The sequence below is a fragment of the Drosophila elegans genome, unplaced genomic scaffold, assembly GCF_018152505.1.
Source record: "Drosophila elegans isolate 14027-0461.03 unplaced genomic scaffold, ASM1815250v1 contig_257, whole genome shotgun sequence".
Lineage (NCBI taxonomy): Eukaryota > Metazoa > Arthropoda > Insecta > Diptera > Drosophilidae > Drosophila > Drosophila elegans.
The window spans coordinates 843,024-863,963 of record NW_024545631.1 but is presented as its reverse complement, the minus strand read 5'-3'; the positions used below and the strand labels follow the sequence as shown (position 1 = coordinate 863,963).

At 35.8% G+C, this 20,940-nt stretch overlaps 1 protein-coding gene across 1 annotated transcript in view; it reads right to left on the bottom strand.

Annotated features, from left to right (window-relative positions):
- Window positions 1-7,745: 7,745 nt before the first annotated feature.
- Window positions 7,746-20,940, bottom strand: part of LOC108134620 (thyroid transcription factor 1) — an 88,824-nt gene continuing 75,629 nt past the window's right edge. Inside the window, exons 7-8 of the mRNA XM_041708540.1 lie at window positions 8,067-8,153; window positions 7,746-7,793 (exon numbers count right to left, since the gene is read on the bottom strand). Coding sequence (XP_041564474.1) covers window positions 7,746-7,793; window positions 8,067-8,153 — 135 coding nt within the window. The remainder of the gene's footprint in view (window positions 7,794-8,066; window positions 8,154-20,940) is intronic.

Genomic DNA, 20,940 nt, shown 5'->3' with positions numbered 1-20,940 from the left:
CATTATTAATAAGGTGTTGGATTAATTTATATAAAAAAATTATGTTAATTGTCATTTCTTGGGCAATTGCGCGATGTTGGTCTCATTTCACAAACAGAGAAAAAGGTTATTCGCTTTACGGCGCTACGAATTGCGGGTAAGAGAAGAGTGAAAACGGCACTCGCGACGGTTGACGGTAGCACTTCTAGCTGAGGTTTCTTCTGGTGGTTCCAATTACAAATCAAAACTTTGGTCTTTTGCTTGTATTTAATTGCTGGTTTATCATGAATGGGTATTGTTTATTGTTTTGTCGAAATTTGAAATAATCATAACAATGATGTGGTTTTTATCTTTGCACGGGCTGATATGTTAGTGCTGGCTCCTTTCTGGCCAATTGGCGGCGACAGCCATGATTTTCTCCAGCTCGTGTCCGTGGTCCCGACGTCTCTGTACAGATCGCTTGTAGATCCGGAGGAAGCTCAGAATCAACATAAAGATCAAGAGTCCAGTAATGAGGCACAAAACATTGTAGACTTTGGTTATGTCCTCCTTGTGGTCTACAATTTCAACGTTGTTCACCACGTTTGCCGTGTTGTCGGATGCTTTCGAGGTTGTAGATCCCATGATATATAAGTTATATTTCTATCGGGTTCTAAATTCGATCACTCGGATAGGTCCTCCGCGATTACTGTTTTTGCCAGCAGTGGATCTAACGCGGTTCCGCGCACTTATCTTGGACTCCGACTGCTCGATTCGCAATGATCTTTTTTACTCCTCCTTTGAACCTGAGGTGGGGCTCTTTTATACCGGTGGTTTTGCTTCCGGGTCATCTAAGTGTTCCCACTTAGGTACAGAATTTCCCCTTTTCGGGCTTACTGTCCCACTTCTGGGTTCTGCTAGGTTTCATATTAATTGCTGCATACACCTATTGTCAGTTGCATTTTCGTATGAATTGCTTACTCTGACCAATTCGTTGCTGGTTACTGTATTGACCAACTTCGGTGTTTCGCCACCTGCAGTTCACAGTGTCTTCCGTCTCTGGTTACGGTATCTATTTCTTTCTGGTTTTATTTCTTACCCCGCTCCCGTAACAATCCATCTCGACGCCAACTAATGCTAATAATATGGACCTTTCGCCGAACTACTTAACACCATCTCTGCCACTGGCTCACACTACTCCTTGTGGACCTTCTTCTGTTCCCTCGCGTGCCTCATTGGCTACGGAATCACTTGGTAATGTTCTACCGGAAGAAAACATGGCCTCTCATGGACTACATCTGGTTCCTGTTGCTACAAACTCTGCTCCTGCATCCGCTTCTACATCTGGTGCTGTTTTCTTCTCCAACGATATGCCTGGCCCAAGCCTTGCGGCTCCTAGATGCACTAATGTCCCTTTAAGAGGTGTTCCGAGAAGTAACCGTCCAAGGAATTGCGAGGCGACTTCTGATGTCTCTGGAATTCCTCTGAGAGGGGTTATTCGAAAATCAATATTCGTGACGAGACTTAATCCCGAAGCCACTGCCGAGGATGTTAAGATCTTCCTGTGTGAGAAACTGCAGGCCCCGGACAACGCTATTTCTGTACATAAATGAGGACCGCCTGATTATAATGGGAGATTTTAACATATCTCTTCACTGGACTCCAATCTCCTTTTTGCCGAAAGCCAGCATGACTTTATCGACGGCCTGACGGACTTGTCTCTGGGCCAGATAAACTTTGTAAAGAACCATTTGGATATACTTCTCGACTTAATATTTGTTAATAACGACACTCTAGCTAATGTCCTCAGAAGCCCTCCCTTTTCTCTGCCTGAAGACCCCTATCATCCAACCCTGTTGTTGAATGTTGAGATCGTTGCAGAAATTCAGACTAAGGCGGCCTTACGCGTAAAATGTTTCCGCAATGCCAATTTTGTTGGTTTACACCAGCATCTGAGTGCTATCGATTGGTCCTTCTTAAAATCATGTAATGACATAGAAACTGCAGTGTCATCCTTTAATTTGACATTGCAGTCCTCATTAAATCTTTTCGTTCCCGAGGTATCGGTAAGTGACTCTTCTAAGCCCCCATGGTTCAAAAATAAAAAATCGAGGTTGTATAAAAAATACTTAAAATCCAATTCTGCAGTGGATTTTTCCAATTATGTCACGAGCCGCGTGCTGTTCTTTAATGCCTCTAAACTTTGTTATGAATGCTACATCGCTCAATGTAGAGATAACATTCGTAATGATCCGAAAAGTTTTTACTGCTTTGTAAACTCCAAAAGAAATTCAAATGCGTATCCTTCAACTATGTATTTACACAACCGAACTGAATCATCATCTTTAGACATTTCTAATCTTTTTGCAAACTTTTTTCAGTCAACCTACTCTCTTCAATCCTATGCATTTTCCACTCCCTACTCATATGATCTGCCCTGCATCAATAATATTTTTGTTCCTCGATTTGAAGTTAGCGATGTTCTTAAAGCACTTCTGTCGCTGGAAACGTCCTATTCCGCGGGCCCTGATAACATCCCTAGCTGTGTTCTAAGAAACTGTGCCGAAGCTCTGTCTTGGCCAATCACTTTTCTATTTAACTTATCTTTATTATCTTCAGAGTTCCCGAGAATTTGGAATGAATCTTTTATTATTCCAATTCATAAAAAAGGCTCAAGGTCCGATGTCGAAAATTATCGTGGTATAGCCAAACTTTCTGCCATACCTAAGCTTTTTGAACAGCTGGTCACTTGTCAACTTCAACATATGTGTGCCTCCATCATCTCTCCCGCACAGCATGGCTTTGTAAAACAACGGTCGACCACTACTAATCTTCTCGAATTTTCTACTCTCATCCACCGTAGTTTCCTAAATAAATGCCAAACTGACGTTATTTTTACTGACTTCAGCAAGGCATTTGATTCAGTAAGTCATAGCCTTCTACTTCATAAACTATCTCTTCTTGGTTTTCCACCTAATTTACTTAACTGGATTTCTGCCTATCTTTCAAACAGAACTCAACGCGTTCTCTTCAATAATCAACTTTCCTCCGTCGTAAATGCTTTTTCTGGTGTCCCCCAAGGAAGTCATCTGGGGCCACTACTTTTCGTTCTTTTTATTAATGATCTTCCAAAAGTAGTGTCATTTGCCTCTACTCTAATGTATGCGGATGATGTAAAAATTTGCCTATCATTCTCTGACCAAATGTCATACCTTCGCCTACAGTCGGACATTGATCAATTACAATTATGGTGTTCCAACAATTTGTTGCTTCTTAATCACACTAAATGCAAATGTATGACCTTTTACCGGACTACAGCCCACATACACTCTTACCATCTTGGAAACTCTACTTTAGAACGTATTGCGCAAGTAACTGATCTTGGTGTCCTATTTGATAGAAAGTTATGTTTCAAAAACCATATTTCTGTCATCATTGGCAAGGCTAAGGGTGTTTTAGCCTTCATAAAACGTTGGGCCAAGGAGTTTGACGACCCGTATACAACAAAGACTCTTTACATTTCCATGGTTCGCCCCATTTTGGAATACTGCTCATGTGTTTGGAGCCCTCAATACATTGATCAACAAAAATTAATCGAGTCAGTCCAAAAGCAATTTTTATTATTTGCTCTCCGACAACTGAATTGGGACCCGGTGAGGCGTTTGCCACCTTACTCTTCAAGGTTAATGTTAATTGATCTAAAGTCTTTAAAACATCGTAGAATGTGCAGCGGAGTAATTTTTTTGCATAAGCTTCTCACAGGTGAGGTGAATTCTGGCCTCCTCTTAAGCTATATTAACATCGCAGTTCCCTCAAGATTTACTCGTACTTTTCGACTTATTCACTTGCTAATTTGTAGATCCAACTTTGCCCTTCATGAGCCCTTTCGGGTGCTTTGTTCCAATTATAATGCAGTATACCCTGCAATATCTTTCGAAAATTCTATTGATCGGATATCAGCTAACATTTATGCTTTTCTTGAATCATATAATATTTAGTTAGTTTTAAGTTATATATATTTTTAGCATATATGTGTAAGTTAGCAATTCATTGTTAACTATAAATCAATAAATAAATAAATTAAGAAGGAAATATAAGATTTGCATCTCAGTTGAGGCGCCGTAAAAACACTTTTAAAATTCATCACCTACACTTTGAGCTGTTCAAATTTAGTAAGATATCCCGACACGAGTTTTGAATGAGATTCAGATCGGATTGTAAATCTTTGTTATACTGCAGGCAAAATTTAACATCATCGTACATAAGTACGCGAAAATGATTTTTAACCAAGGGGAGGTCGTTAATAAATAAAGTAAAAGGTAGCAGACCGAGAAGGCTCCCTTGTGGGACGCCGAAGGTAGCACGGAGAAACTTAGAAGTTGAATTTAAAAAGTCGATTCTTTGAGTCCTGTCACTCAGATAACTTTAGGTCCATCTAAGTTGATAGACTGGAAACCCTAGAGTTTCCGAACCAAAAGTAGGAGATTTAGAAAGTCAAATGCTTTTGTAAAGTCAGTATGAATGAAATTTTTGAAGATTGCTTTTGAAGTTCTTATCACAAATGAAGTGAACTGCAAAAGGCTAGTGGTGGTTAATCTCCGTTTCATAAATCCGTGTTGACACTGAGAAATAACTGATTTACAAAGATACTTCAAAAGTGGAGCTATAATATTTTCATAAATCCTTGGAATAGCCGACAACTGAGATATACCTCTATAATTCTTGACATTCAGCTTACTATAATTTTTGTGAAGAGGAAATACAAATGACTCTTTTCAAACATGTGGAAATTGGAAGGTTTCAAGTGATAAGGGTAACCATGTAAGAAGGGGTTTGCACAGAGCTTCCGCCCAATAGCTAAGCACGCAGACAGGAATTCCACCTGGCCCTGGCGAATAAAAGTTAGTTTTTTGAGAGATCTGAAGAGGAAGATGACACACTGCTCAGGCCTCGACTGCGAAGTCTAACTCCCAAGGGCCGCTTCACTTCTATCTTAGCCTTGAACTCTTTTACCGTTATATTTTGCAGTCAACAGTTGCCAGAGCATATGACTTCAAAGACTTCGTTTCGAAGAGTAATCTTGAAAGAAAAAGGGTTCTGAAAGATTAAATGTCCCTACCGTAAGACAAGTTGAGTTGTTCCACCTTCACTTTTATATAAAACAGCACATCAGAAGATGTTTGAGTAGGGGAAAGTCGAGAAACTAATATTTTTTTTCAGTGGAACCACAGAAAGTGTTTTGGAGGTGCAGGCTAAGTTTCTGCAGAACCAACTTGGGCCGGTACTCCGGACAAAGTATTCCCTTGTCGTGGTAAAAGGTACAAGTGTTAAGTGGGTCCACTGGTTCACCTGTAGCATACAAATTATTACTTTTGTAAGCCCCTGGCTGCGCACCCTCCGCTCCGGATTGTTCGGGCTCCGAATTTTTTTTGCCGATCTTAGCTGTCTTGGAGGGGTTGCTATAGTCGAGTTTCCCGACTATTACACTAGTCGGCATAATTATTTTATCGAAAAACAAATGGTGCATGTTGTTATGTAACTTTTAAATGGTTTAATATAACTTAATAATTTCATTTACAAACATAAAAATAATGACGAAATGTTGTGTCATAAGAACTTGAAAAATATAAGCTAAATTAATTTTTTTTTATTTCTATGTGGTGGCATAAATGTTTTGACAAATATCTTTTAATATAAGTAACGAAGTTTAAACTTAAGAAAAGTAAAGAAAAAAAAAAAGAATTTAGTAAATTATGTAATTTTCTTTGGTTTCAATAAATTTTTGCAGGCGTTTCAATTATATTTTAATCTAGACTTTGAGGTGGCCAGTCCAATGTGGTAACAACATCCTTCAAAAATGTTGTCTGTCTCCAGAAGTAAAGGCATTATCAATTAGAACCGACAAATATTGTCGTTGGTTTATCGACAGTGACAGTGACAGGAATGAAGCCACCCAGTCCATTATTCGCCTTACGTCCCCAGAACACATTTTTACTTTTACTTGTTTGCCTTTGTACCATTGGCAATCGTACAAAAATGTATTTTTTGATGAATTATACTCAAAGGAGCTTTTATCTTCCCATAGAACGCTTCTCCGTAGCTCCTTTGGCTTATGCGAAAAAAGACTTTTAGCTTGATTGCTTTTGTTATATATGGAACGTCCTTGGCTTTATAAGTCTAAAAATCACATTCTTTTAAGCGTCGACGTACTGTGCGCTTACTACTTGGGGTCTTAGCTGTCAAAGTAAAATGATCTGCTGCATATTGGGACTCGGTCTTCACTGTATTGCGCTTGGCACCGGATCTTTTTAGGTTACGGATGTCATTATGCTTTTTAAACTATTTAATTTGGTAGTGCACAACTTGACGTGACACATTTAACTCATTGGCAATGTCTTTGACAGCCATTCCAGGGTTAAACTTTGCTACCATTGAAGAGCAAATTTAGCTCAGCTATTTTAGCCATTGTTATTTACTAATTTTTAATAACTTTCTACTTTAAGAACAACGTTTAATATTGATCAAAGTTAAACACTGAAGTTGTTTGATTCTCGCGTGCTTAAAAGTGTGAAAATATTTCCATAAAAATGCTGCCACGCAAAAAGCTGTCGTCTGCATGCATTCTTATCAGCACAAAGAGAATGCAAAAAGTAAAGGAAATAAAATTTGGCTTGCACATGGCTTAAAATATATTCTTTGTTTTGCGCTTAATTTTCGCAACGTTATTTGACGATTTCTAGTAATGGTAAGTTTAATAGTCAAAAAGAGGTTTCGTCAAAATAAATATGCCGACTAGGGAAGATACCCGTGACTCAGTCAAAAATATTCCAAACTAAGTATTTTCCCTACAAAACAATCGATGTTTAGGTGGCGCCATCTGTCTAATTGCATGCACAACAGTAGAAGCTAAGAGCGGGCAGCACCCCCAATCCCCGCTAACAGTTCTGTAATTGTCTCTCTCTCTCTCACCCTCATCTGCTAGCAGCGGCAGAACAGCGGCCGATCAGTGGCTGAGCAGCGGCAGAGTGAAAGTACACACTTTCACGATTTGAGGGTGTTAGAGGGGGCGTGGAGCAGTTTTGAAATGAACTACTAGAATCTGCAAGCCCCAAATCATTAGCTTTTATAGTTTCCGAGGTCTCGACGTTCATACAGACGGACAGAAAAACGGACATGGCTAGATAGACTCGGCTATTGATCCTGGTCCAAAAACGCCTTCTTCTACCTGTTACATACTTTTCTACGAATGCACAAAACTCTTTAATCTACGAGTAACAGGTATACAATTTCTTTTTTTAATTGCCAAAGTATAAAGTTTTAAGACTTAGGAACTCAATTGCAAGAGTGGTAGCCCTATGTTCTTTCAAGATTAAGGTAGGAATATTTAGTCACAGCTAACAAAAAAAAGTTATGAATACAAAACTCAACATTTATGTTGTTTCAATACTTTTTATGTCACATAAAACTCTGCTTAGTGAATCTTAATTCAAACAAGACAAGAAGAAAGCTTCGGCAATCCGAAGTTTATATATCTTAGCAGATATTAGAAAAATTAGATATTCTTTACAGCATCTAAATATCGATTTATTAGCGTATATTTTTAAATTATTACTATTCCTATGGTAGTTATATAATATCGATTTCTGATGGTAATAAAATTAAAAACGTAATTCTGATTTATTAAACCATTACTATGTCTAAACGGTTTTTAAATATTTGTTATTAGTATTTTGATAGTTCTAATGCGATTTTTTTTTCATTTTTATTTGCGATTGTTCCTATGGGAGCTATATGGTATAGTCGCCCGATCCAGCTCGTGCCGACTCATATACTACCTGCAATAAAAAGACATCTTTTGGAAGAGTTTCATGCAGATAGCTTTAAGACTGAGAGACAAGTTTGCGTAGAACAGACGGACGGACGGACAGACGGGCGGAGAGACGGGCGGACAGACGGACATGGCTGGATCGACGCTCCTAGTGATGCTGATAAAGAATTTATATACTTTATAGGGTCGGAAATGTCGCCTTTACTGCGTTGCAAACTTCTGACTTAAATTAATATACCCTCTGCAAGGGTATAAAAACAAAACAAAACATTTTTTTTACCTGATTATGTTGATTTTGCTCAGCCATTGCCTTCTCTTTTGCTTGCCGTTTACATTTGTATCTGTGATTTTGGAACCAAATCTTCACCTAAAAATAAATAGAAAACTCAATAGAAATAAACCATTAACAAACACAAAGCGTCAAAAATGTGATAGGCCCTATATATCAGACACTTATGGGAGACTTTTCAGTGAAAAAAAGGCTTTCATGATATGCAGAACAATTGGCGGTAAGGCTAATGCACTTGTCAAACTTATTTGAATTTTGCACATTTATTTGGAAACGACCGTTGCCCTTCCCTTCGATCTTTTGAGTTAACTTGTAGTGCTATAATTGTTTGTTTATAAACACAGTTAACAATGAATTGTAATATTATTATTTAATATAAAATGAAAGCAGCTTACCTCCGAAATATTTTTATAAAAAAGCACATGCGTAGACTGAGAATTGAACCCTTATAAACTTGTCTACGAGTCTTCTAACTGTTTGTGACCAACTACTTTCGCGAATTTGAATTTTGAGTAATATATTTGCGGTAATTATTAGAAATGACAAACAGCTAGATAGCATTAATAAAATAACAGTAAAAGCAAACCAAACAAATAAAACATATCACACATCTCGTAATTAACTTGGGTCCCCAAAATCTTTTGAAACTATGTTAAAACGAGAATATCATTCTGAAGGAAGAACTCATGAAAGTCTGACATGAACAACTAAAGGACCAAGGCATCATTCAAAAACTCTAAGCGCAGGTAAAACAGAAAACCTAATTTTTAGAGGAATAATCTAAAAATGAATATATCTATCCATTCAAGCGGCTAGAACCATTTCGGAACATCCATTCGGAAAAGTAGAGGCGGCGAAACAAATGAGATATATGTACATACACACGTTAACAAGTGGTATGGTTTTTAATTTTTTTTTTCCTGAATCAATATGTTGAGAATATCCTTTAAAAAGTCAAGTCAATCCAAATAAAACTAACGTTGTTACAGCGTTTCAAACGACCGGCCGTGCTACTAGATTGTTCACGTATTTAAATCGATTTTTTTGAAAACGTCTTCTTTGAAGTTCGTGAACAACAAAACACAAAATCTACTGAACCGAATCTTTTGAAAACTTGAACTGATTTATGTGAAAGTCAACAGGTTATCACGAGGATTTTTTTAAATTATTAATTAATTAATTTAATTATTTTACTTCAAATTGCTTAAAAAAATAGAAAAAACTAGCAAACCCGGCGAGCTCCGTTTCGCCACCAGATGGCTTCCTGTTATATAAAACTTCGTTTGGTTATTAAAAGATGAAGAAAAAGCAAACTTCGGTAAGACGAAGTTCATATACACTCAGAAAAAAACAAGAGTTTTGTTCTTATTTTAAGTATAAACGCTCATGAAAGTGAGTTAAGTTAGGAAAGTTCTTAATTTTATCATAAATTCTGTTTTTAAGAACGTTTCATTCTTAAACTATAATTCTTTATTTAAGAAATTTTTGGTCGATAATTAATAGTAAATAGTACTTAAATTAATATTGACTTCTGCTTAAATTAAGTTTTAATTCTTTTTAAATCAAGTATAACGTGCACTTTATTGAAATACGAATTATACTCGCATCAAGAATTAAAAATTCTTTAATCAAGAAAGATCATTATTTGGGTTAAGAATACATGCGGCTTAAATAAAGAACAATAAATTCATATTTTAAACATTACGAACTCTTTAAAAAATAATATTTTAATCTCAAATCAAGAAAGATACTATCCCAATTTAAATAAATAAAACTCTTAGCATGAGCACTATTGGTTCTCATAATAAGAAAAAATTTTGCTTTATTTAAGAGCATAAAATCCATTTCTAAACATAAAAAGTTATTAAGAAAAGCACTGCTATTCCTTGAATTAAGGAAATATATGGTGCGTTATTTATTAAATTAAACTCGCAAAAACTTTGGCTTTTTGGCATTTAAAATTTTTGTATTAACTTTACGTTTTATTTGTTAAATTTATTGTTTTCTTATAACTAACTGGAAAAAGGGACTACAATTTGTATTGTATTGTTGATATGTTTTAGATATTAAACATATTTTAGCCTTATATACGACTTTGAATTGGTAACAGTATATACATGTATTGGAAAGGTAATAAATATACGAATAAATATACAAAACGCATATTCCATAAATACTTGAGTGGACCGCACTTCTTAATTGCAGAGGCAAATGGACCATGAAATGAAATGAAATTATTTTATTAAAGTTTTAGCTGAAGAAATAACTTACCTCTGCCTTCATCCATGATAACATCTTCTCCCGAAACCTCAGTCGGGGTCCCAACGGAGGCACAGCTTCCCTTAAATTTTCTTCCGTTATGATATATTTTAAATCACTATATCTTATTTGAGCATCTACAAATTTAAAATTAATTTTGAAATTGCTTATAATTATATAATTTAATTATAATTTAATAATTTTATTTATTAAAAACGCATTTGCTTACTCATAAATTGTACACTGGTAAAAAACGAAATATTGAATCTAAATATGTGAATATTAAATTGACACATTTAATATCAAAATATTTAAATTAAATATTAAATACAAAGAATATTAAATTGCATGACTTAACATGTTTATAATTAAGTTAGTGTGAAAAATTGTGGATTTAAAAGGGTTGATATTTAAGTTTAATATGGCTTATATTAAAATAAAATGTTCACATATTGAAATCAATATTTCCATATTTAAAATAACTAAAACCTGATTAGTTTAAATATGAATATATTATGTCATGCTATTTAATATGTATTGTATTTAATATTATGATTTAATATGAAGTTTGCCAATATCTGAGTAACGTATTAAAATAAAACATTTCATTTTTTTATCATACGTATGTATACGTATACGTATGTATACATGTATATGTATGTGTAAAATACTATGTGTGCACATAATTAGTTCACGTGCTCGAGCAACCAAGAATAATTTGCAGATCTTTTAAAAAAATGTGTATATACAAACGAACATAAATACGTACAGAACACGTAGGAATGCATGTTTAAATAGTAAGAAAACCAACTTAAAAGTGATTGTACCCATAAAACGTACATAAATAAAAGAGCGGTACGTAGCTTGTTCCAGGAAAAAAATATGTTGAAACTTTTCTATACAAGCTATGTACGTACGTACCGCTCTTTTTTTTACGTTTTGTATGTATGATCACTTTTAAGTTGGTTTTCTTACTATTCTCTAAGCGTCTTTATTTTATTTATTATTTATTTTTTTAGGATTGCAGGTGCATTAGGCTAGGTTCCATAATCCGGTCGCGCAAACACGTTCTTTTAAGTATATAAATAAATAGTACATAAGACAAAACTCCGACGCGCACTTTTATTAAATTAACTTTTTATTAGGATCGGCTTGTATTACTTACCTTTAAGGTATTCACAAATGTCTTTACATTCGTTTTCCTTCAGAAATTCCTTCAGCTTTTTGTCTTCCGCACTCATTTTCACACTTAACTTCAAACTTAAAAACGAGGAGCTTCTTCCTAGAGCTGGCCTAAGCACTCAAAATAATATCGATTGTCGATAGACGCTCTTTTCAGCAATTGGTCATACCACTCAGATTTGGTGATGTTATAACTCTATTCTATATATCCTCCCAGGCGTAGTTTTCCAACAAGAATATTATTTAAGCAACAACTTTTAGTTTTTGTTTATGTTGGGGCTATAAACAAAATAAAACAAAAACAAGAAAGGAAGCAAACTTCGGCAAGCCGAAGTTCATATACATGCCCTTGCAGCTATTGCAAGAATAAAATATTTTTTAAAACATTAAAATTATGATTTACTTGCGTATATGTCTAAAAACATTGAAGCTATGATGATTTGCAGGTCAATTATTAGATAGTTATTTTATATATTTTTATTATTTTTATAGGAGCTATATGATATAGTCGTCCGATTTTGATGAAAATTAGTACGTAACTCTGAAATATTTAATTATTACTACATGTCGAAAAAAAATTGAAAAACAGCAAAGTTATAATTTTTTTGTATTTGTATATATATGATATAGTCGTCTGATTTTGATGAAATTTAAACCTTAACTCTGAAATATTTAACCATTACTGTATGTCGAAGAACTAAAAAAAAAATTGAAAAACAGCAAAGTTATAATTTTTTGTATTTATTTTTTCGATTGAAAAACAGCAAAGTTGCAAAGCTTGGGCGAACTAACTCAAATGGAGATTTGCACAACTTTCCCAAAAGTTGTCTTTCTATTGCAGATACTACCTGCAGAACGAGGCGGATCGGACGACTATAGCATATAGCTCCCATAGGAACAATAGAAAATAAATAAATAGAAAAGGTTTGCTTATATGTGACGGAATTTTTTTATAACACAGCTCGGTACAAAATCAGGACCGAAGAGAAAAACGTCTTGATTGTTTGCAGATTTTGTAAAACATCATCCTCACTAATTAGGGCCGAGATTATAAAGTTGGAGTGAGGAAGAGGGTACGGGTAGGATTATGTGTTATCGTAACTAAAAAACGAGTACGTGGACTGGAAAAATTTTGCAAAAAAGTCACTAGAGGCGGATGTCGTATCAAGGTGAATGCAAGATGGAAATTGTCGCAATATTCGTTTCGAATTAAAAAATGCGTAGAACTGCTTGGGGTTGTCTTCTATTCTGCAACGGTTTAGGTAACTATTGTAGCATTCGGAATTGTGGACTAAGAAATGAACGAGCAATAAGATACCTCGAATGGTCAACTTGCAGCCCGGTTCCCTTAAATTTTTATAAAGTCTGGACATGAAGTTTTTTAGGAAAGAGAGTCTACGAGAGAACCACGGGGGCTTATAAGACGCGCTTGCAGTATGAAATGATTGAGCGAACGTTTCTAAAGCTGAATAGAGTATACCATAAAACTGTTTTACAACGTGTAAGGTATCATCGTTTGAATCTATAAAAGACAAATCTAGTTCCGATAAATGCCTATTCGTTTCTGCGAATTTAGCTCTTCGAAAACGGCGAAAAGATGCTGGCTCGATTTCGGTACACGACAGTAATGAAGCTGATGCTTCTAAAGTAGGATGGTGGCGTTTTCATTATTGGAGAGAGGGCTAATTCGAGTAACGTATGCATTGGCGAACAGGCAAAAATAAGGTATAAAACTTTTCTGGTGCAGTTCAAAACTGAGTTCAGTTGTTCTAATGAAAGATCAATAAGATCGTGAATAAACTAATCGGCCGTGGTGGGAACGAGAGCAATTAAATCAGTTGATGGCTTCCAAGATATGGCAGGGAGGTTAACGTCGCCCATAACAATAAGATAAGATAGCCGAGGGTTGAATGAATACTTTGCATTTGGGCCAAATGTTGAAGGTAGAGGCTAAGAGAATATACGAGCATGATATAAAACCGAAATAATCATGAAGCTTAATCCGAACTGCAACAAACTCTTATATGCTGTCTGTACCAATTATCGGAATGCGTTCAGAGACAAGATCGGACTTGACGGCAATAAGAACACCACCGACAAGACTCATTGTGCGGTCACATAACAAAATTTCCAGCAAATATTTCGCAGTCAGACACAGAGGAAATAAACCTATTTTCGGTAAAAGCCATCACATTGGCATCAAAAGAGGCACTGTTGACGTGCAGTTTACTAAGTTTACCCAATAAGCTTCAAACATTTTGGTAGTGTAGGGAAAAAGAATTATTAAGTTTTTTGGAACGATGGTTTAAGGAATCTGAGGTCCATGGACCCGAGTATTACGCATGTTTAGGTACTCGTGAATAATAACATGTTCAGGCCATATAGAAACATTGAGAGCCTTATTAAAATGTTCCTCAGGAAGTCCAATTTAAAAAAAAAGATATTTCACGCCTCTGCTTAAACTTGAACTTCAAGACGGTTAGTTCGGCACGTTATCTTCAGAAGCCCCAGGATTAAGGCGGGAGAAAAAAATAAGCTTTTTTAGTGCAACGCCCGATAAGGGCTTAGGTTCCAGATGAGCGACTCCAGATAAGGTTTACTGCGGTGATCCCGTTTTCGTATTAGAAGGCGTCAAAATTATGACAGAATTAAAAGCAGCAGTCCACGACGTAGATTCCTGCTCAATGTTGACGAGTTGCGGATCAGAAAATGCGACTCGATCGGGCGGTCCAGAAAAGGCAGCGGCAGGTGAAGGTAGCCAAACGGTTTTTAAAGTTGGATTCAGCCTTTTCAAACCGAGTAAATAAGTCCCTAAATCCGGACAGATCGGTTTGCCTTATGAAAGCCAAATATTAACTTGGGGAGGTCCAGTTTAGAATTTGATTAAGTCCATTCTGCAATAAGGCCAGCACTGTGCCCAAGATCGGCAAATTTAGGGTGAGCAATGTTGTCACACAGCCAGCAACCAATTGTGGGATGTCGAGAGGAGATTTTACAATTTAAAAGGCAAGCCTTAATGCAGCAGGTAGACATAGTAAATTATTATGTTGTAGTCGGATATATAAATCCAAATCGATCAAATAGCCATGCGACGTTAAGGGTTCTCGGAAAGAAGAGAGCTGGTCTTAATGTGTGTCATATTAATGCCCAAAGCCTCACACGAATGAAGAATTTAGATACCTTTTTATCAATTCGAGCGTCGATGTCATATGTGTGTCTAAGACTTGGTTTGTTCCAAATTTATGTGATGTTTTAGTTGAATTTAATGGTTATAATTTGCATCGCTTTGATCGTTATGGGGGTAGGGTTGCAAGATATGTGAGTAAAAAAGTTGAGTTCCACGTTTGTATGTAAACATTCAATCAGTAGTGCAATATAATACTTATTTATAGAAATCAGATGCCAAAGAAACGCTGATAAACTGCTAATTAAGTGTATATACCGACCTAACTTTCGGATTGACTATGATCAATTTTCAAAAATCCTCCCTGAAGTGTCATTAAATTATTCAGACGTCATTATAACTGGCAATTTTAATAGCGATATTTTAAGTGAGTTCCACCTTGCAGAGGACATGAAATCGCTGAGGATGAAGTAGGTTAACTCCGTGTCCCCTACGCATTTTACCAAAACCCGCAACTCGCTTTTAGATTTATATTTTGTGTCTGATACAGACAGAGTAGATACATATGACCAACTTATTTTCCCATCCTTTTCAAAACATGACCTCATATTCTTAACTTGTGCACTTGACCTACATTAACTTGACCAACTAATAGTTTTTAGGGACTTTAGAAATATCAACTTTGACCTTTTGAACTCAACTTCTAATTCGAGCAATAACATATATTCCCTTTCCGAAGTAGAGGAACAAGTTTAACTTTTACAGAATAAAGATTGTTATTTAAATAATTGTCTCGTACGTGTCCGTAGTAAAGTTATTCCTTCTTCTGAAGAACCATGGTTTCAAAGAAACATCAAAGACGCAATATTACAGTGTGACGGGGAGTACGATAAGTGGAGAAGTTACAGAACACCTCAAGCTTACGCGGTGTTTAAGTCATTGAGACAAAAAATGACCCAACATACTGACAACATCTGAACCCACGATTTGTACCTGAAACTGTCTGTGATATTAGATTTAGGTTTAGGTATGTTAACCAGTGTAATGTTCTTCAGAGTATACTAAGAACTAAGAGTGACGCCACTGGGTCTGACAACATAAACACCAAATTTATAAAAATACTGCTGCCGAAGATCCTTACAAAATCTACATACACGTTTCCGAATTAGCACAGAAAATATTCAATTTAGTGAGTACTAAATGAATGGATAAAGATGCGAATCTTAATTTTACTGCAAACAATTGTTTTGCAAAAAGAACCTTCGTATCTTACAACCTCTAGAAGAGCAATCAATCTTACCATCATAAAAATATGGGCAGTGCCACGCAATTCAAGATTAACTTATGCATACACCTTAAAAATACTATTACGTAAATTAAAGTAAAACAAGAAAGGAAGCAAACTTCGGCACGCCGAAGTTCATATACCCTTGCAGCTATTGCAAAATATTTCTGAAAATGATTTGATGATTTGCAACTTAATTACTCGATAGTTCCTATGGCAGCTATATGATATCGTTTTCCGATTTTAATAAAATTAAAAGCGTAATTCTGAATCGTCAAATTATTAATATGTCAAAAAGAATTAAAAAAAACACAAAATAGAAAAGTTACATTTAAAAAAAATATGTATTTTTTTTATTGTTTCTATGGGAGCTATATGATATAGTCGTCCGATTTCGATGAAATTTAAACCGTAATTCTGAAATATTTAACAATAAATATATGTCGAAGAACAAAAAAAAAAATTAAAAAACAGCAAAGTTATAATTTTTTTATATTTTTTTTTCGATTGTTCCTATGGGAGCTATATGCTATAGTCGTCCGATCCGGCTCGTTCCGACTTATATACTACCTGCAATAGAAAGACAACTTTTGGGAAAGTTTCATGCAGATAGTATTAAAACAGAGAGACTAGTTTGCGTAGAAACGGACGGACAGACGGACATGGCTAGATCTACTCTGCTAGTGATGCTGATCAAGAATATATATACTTTATAGGGTCGGAAATGTCTCCTTTACTGCGTTGCAAACTTCTGACTGAAATTAAAATACTGCAAGGGTATAAACAGAAGGCGAATTAGGTTAGTTTTTCCAAAATATAAAGCTTGCTTTTTAAGGCGGTTCAAAACTTCGTCGTCTTCAGTGCCACGGATTAAAAAAAGCCAAATTTACTTCAAAAGTCCTTTCACTACGACAAAAATGTGATTGTAGCGCTTGGTTTAGATTTTCAACGACCCGACATGATCGATGTGTTAGGTTATAAGAAGAAAATTTTCCTTATCAATTGAAGTAAGAAATCCCTCTTTCTTGCCTGGTTTAGCATTTACAATTATGCATCTGATGCAACCTCCGACAATTCGGTGCGATTTCTCTTTAAGCTTGGGTATGAAATATGACTTCTCGCTGAGATCCTGGGTTCTTTGAGTCGGCGAGTTTTATTTTAAACACTGAACGATGTTCGATTTTGAAGTTGAAGTCCTGAAAATACAAAGCCCATCGAGCTACTCGAAGTGGTTTTTTTTTGTTGATTGTCATTTGGAACGCGTTACAGTTAGATACGATGGTAAACTTTATACCTAATATATAGACATAACATTTGACTAGTGCTCGAATAATAGAAAATACCTCTAGCTCGTATGAATCGTTATTTTTTCATGTGGTGACGTTTTCCGACTCATAAATTGAACTGGGTGAAACGCACTGTTCTTGGGATCCCTTTGCAATTGGACGTGTCTGTATAGATTTCAGTTGGAAAGATGTGATTGTACAACTTTAGCGCAGGCTCTCTTGTGAAAGCGACTTCAACTTCAAACGCTGCATCTTGTGTCTCTCCAAATTCATACTTTGAGACTCCTCTCAATAGATCCGACAAAGGCCTAACAATGGAAACGCTGAATACCTTATTTGTCACGTGATATGGGAAATTGTTTTACAGCTTGAATTATCTAAGGCCCTGAAGTGATGGTTCTACTATTAATAATGTAGCCTTAGAACTGTACTTTACTGTGCAATATGTGGCATTTACTCCAATTGATGCGTAAGCCGATTCTGTCGAGCACAGTCTTTATATAAGCCATCGGGAAATTGTCACGAATTATCTTTTCATTGAGTTTTCGATAGTCAAGCACAATCGCTTCCTTCCGTTCTTTCCATACTAATTTTTGGTCACATACATAAAAAAACATAAAGCTACTTTACCCGTTGCTTTAACCTGTGCAGCACAAACGCCTTTAAACTCATCAAAGAAACCGTTTCCGTAACTGGTCTGCTTTTCTTCTTGACTTTTTGATTTGCTCCCACTTAAAAACTCAGTGCCTTCTTTGGTAACTTTCATGTCCACTATCTCAAGAATAATTCTACCCAGAATAGCGTCATAGCTGGAACCACGTGGAACTTTACCACCACGTGCATGTTGTCTATCGCCACCTGTATTTTGATGCTTCCAAAAGTCAACACTTGGTTTCCTTTTACTTGAAATGCTGCGAACCTTCTTATGAACTTCGATCTGCTCATTGAGATCCTTTGCTGTTTTGGCTTGGTGCATCTGGAACTCCCGAAATATTCTACCAACTTTCTGCGTTTAACGTTATTGGCTTGGCTATCTCCTTTTCTCTGCACACGCTGACCCAGCTTGCGATGCACCTCAGAGGATATTTTGACAGCAAATTCTTCGCGAATGTTAATCGCGAGTGAACGATTTTGCAGCCCCACTCATTAACTGCTTGGAGTAAATGACTAGTTGGAGCTGACTCCACTGTTCCAACTCCTGTTCCCACTGATCGATATCTGGGCTAGCTCCAACAAAACTCGACACACTGCGGTTTACGTCCTTAATTGTATACAAAGAACGGTTTACAGGCATTGGCTGCACGGGACAATCGAGAGCGGTGGCTACAGACTCTTCTCCATCGGAATCTAACATTATCCCTTCTAGCTGCATTTTGATTTCGGATTTCGTACAATAGGTTCAATGACTTAGGCTTAACAATAAATGTAAATGGGTATGTGGATGCTTCAATAACGTTACATATATCGATATGTGTTTTAGAATTATTGTTAGTAAATTCAAGGAAAGTTTTCAGTTGTTTACATACAGTACATGCTTTTAACTGCTTGCCAGCGTGATCACATAATTTTTACTTTGCCTTTCGATTTGCACCTCTTTAGAAGCACTGCTTCTTGAACTCTTTCTGGTCTTGAACTCTTCTGACACTGAACCAAACCTCTTGCCGCCGCTTGTCCGTTTATATCAAGATCTGCTCCTCCAGATTTTGACAGCTTCGTTAAACTCCCACTCCATTGTCTTTCCGCTGCTCGTTCCGGTATCCGCTACACACTCTAGACTTGCTTCTAACTTACTAACGCTAGCTTCTTCTTATTGTGCAACTGCGTGCCTGCATCGGAACTTCAGTTTTAGCAATTTCTTAAAACTTTGCTGAGCTCTGCTATGTTTGGAAACCTATCCTTACAACAATTATAGGAAAGTCGAAGAATGATCTATTTATAGTAAAATAAGCTATCGATGACCGAAATCGGCTAAGCAGAATTGGAGATAAAATTAAAATTGGCATGTTAAAAACGTTAAAAGTTATTTACATATTAAAACAAAATGGTACCAGATATAAAACTTTGAGTGTAATTTTTTAAATCAGGAAGTCCATCTGCACCGGAAAATCAACGTATGATCTCTGGAGGGTTTTATCGATTTCATTTTGTAAGAGAGTGTATTACTGAAATTTGAAGACCCGCTAACTTTACTTTAACTGCTGCGCTCAAATAATACAGAAGTGAAATGTAAAATGCTTAAAAACATACCTTTAAATTATAGAACAACTTTACTTTTAATTTATCAGAACGCTTGCTAACCAATAAAAAAATTGGACTTAATAACACTTTGATATTTTACTAGTTTTTTAAGGAAATTGAAAACTGTTAATAATTCTTCAAAATTCTTTTTTCAATACACCGCAGCAAACGATAATTAACAATCTAAGAAAATAACGATAAATCTTCGTTCATGTGCACATTTTATTGGAATAAAAATGTTTGTTGTATCTAAATTTTTTTAAGTAAAACCTTAAAAACATATTTTTTAAAAAATATTTCACGTATTATAAGTTTATATATAATTTGTATATTGTGGGGTTGACAAAAAAAAACTTATTTAACTTTACGATTTTACTCGTTTCCAAATCCATCCCTACCTTAGTACAAAATTTCTTACCTAGGTGTCTGTTTTCGCAAAAACCTTTTACCTTACCAATGTCTAAGCCTAAAAGGCAATGTTATATTCTTTGAAAATCATTTTGCAGTTAGATAAACACGTGTTTTTCTTAACAGCCAGTGCGCATGGAAATGGTAACTAACAAATGAAAAGATTGTTTAAAACCAATATGATGTGTTTATTCTTACTATTAAAAAGTCTCAAATAAAAGACGCACAATGAAAAAAATTCAGTTACATGAAAAAAATATATATATGAGGTCAAGTAAAAAGTAATCCATTATTTGATGCATAGATGACTTTAGTGATCTGTATCTCGCGTTGTTTAAGTCCGATTTAACTTAAGTAGGTGGCGTTCGAAATTTTGAGCTTTCGTACTAAAAAAGCTTCTGAGAACAGTTTTGTGATCGATAACACAAACGCTTTAAGAGCTCGATGAATATGGAACCCGCAAAGAAAAATTCGATATATTTAAAAAAAATTTTCATTGACAAGTGGTAAACGCAAGCTAATACTGTTACTGACAGCCATGCACAATTCTGGTTTCGTAGGTTTCGTTCTGGGAATTTTGGTGTTAAAGACGAGGCACGCTGCGGTAGGTATATCGTCAAAAATGCCGACAAAATAATAGGTATCGTTGAGCATTCAAGTAGTAAATCAATTGCCCAGGAGCTAAACAGTTTTCAACCATTTAACAAAGGCTGGATACACAAAAAAGCTCGATGTATCATATGTGTGCCACATGAGCTATAAAAAAACCTTTTGAACCGAACTTCGATCTGCGAAGCGGATGGTGACTGGTGATGAAAAGTGGGTCACATACGACAACGTGAGGTGGCCAAACACTTAATTCTGTACTGTCAAAAATTGGACCGTCTGAAGTAAGCAATTGCCGCGAAGTGCACCAAGGGGGGTTCTTTTTACCATCAAAATGCCAATCGGTTGTTATTTGCAATAAATCGGTTAATTCTTACCTTATTGAGCTTTAAATTTAATGTACAAATAATTGATTACTTTTATTTGACCTTATACATATGTTCATAAGCAATTTGAATAGGACTAAGTTTCTTTTAC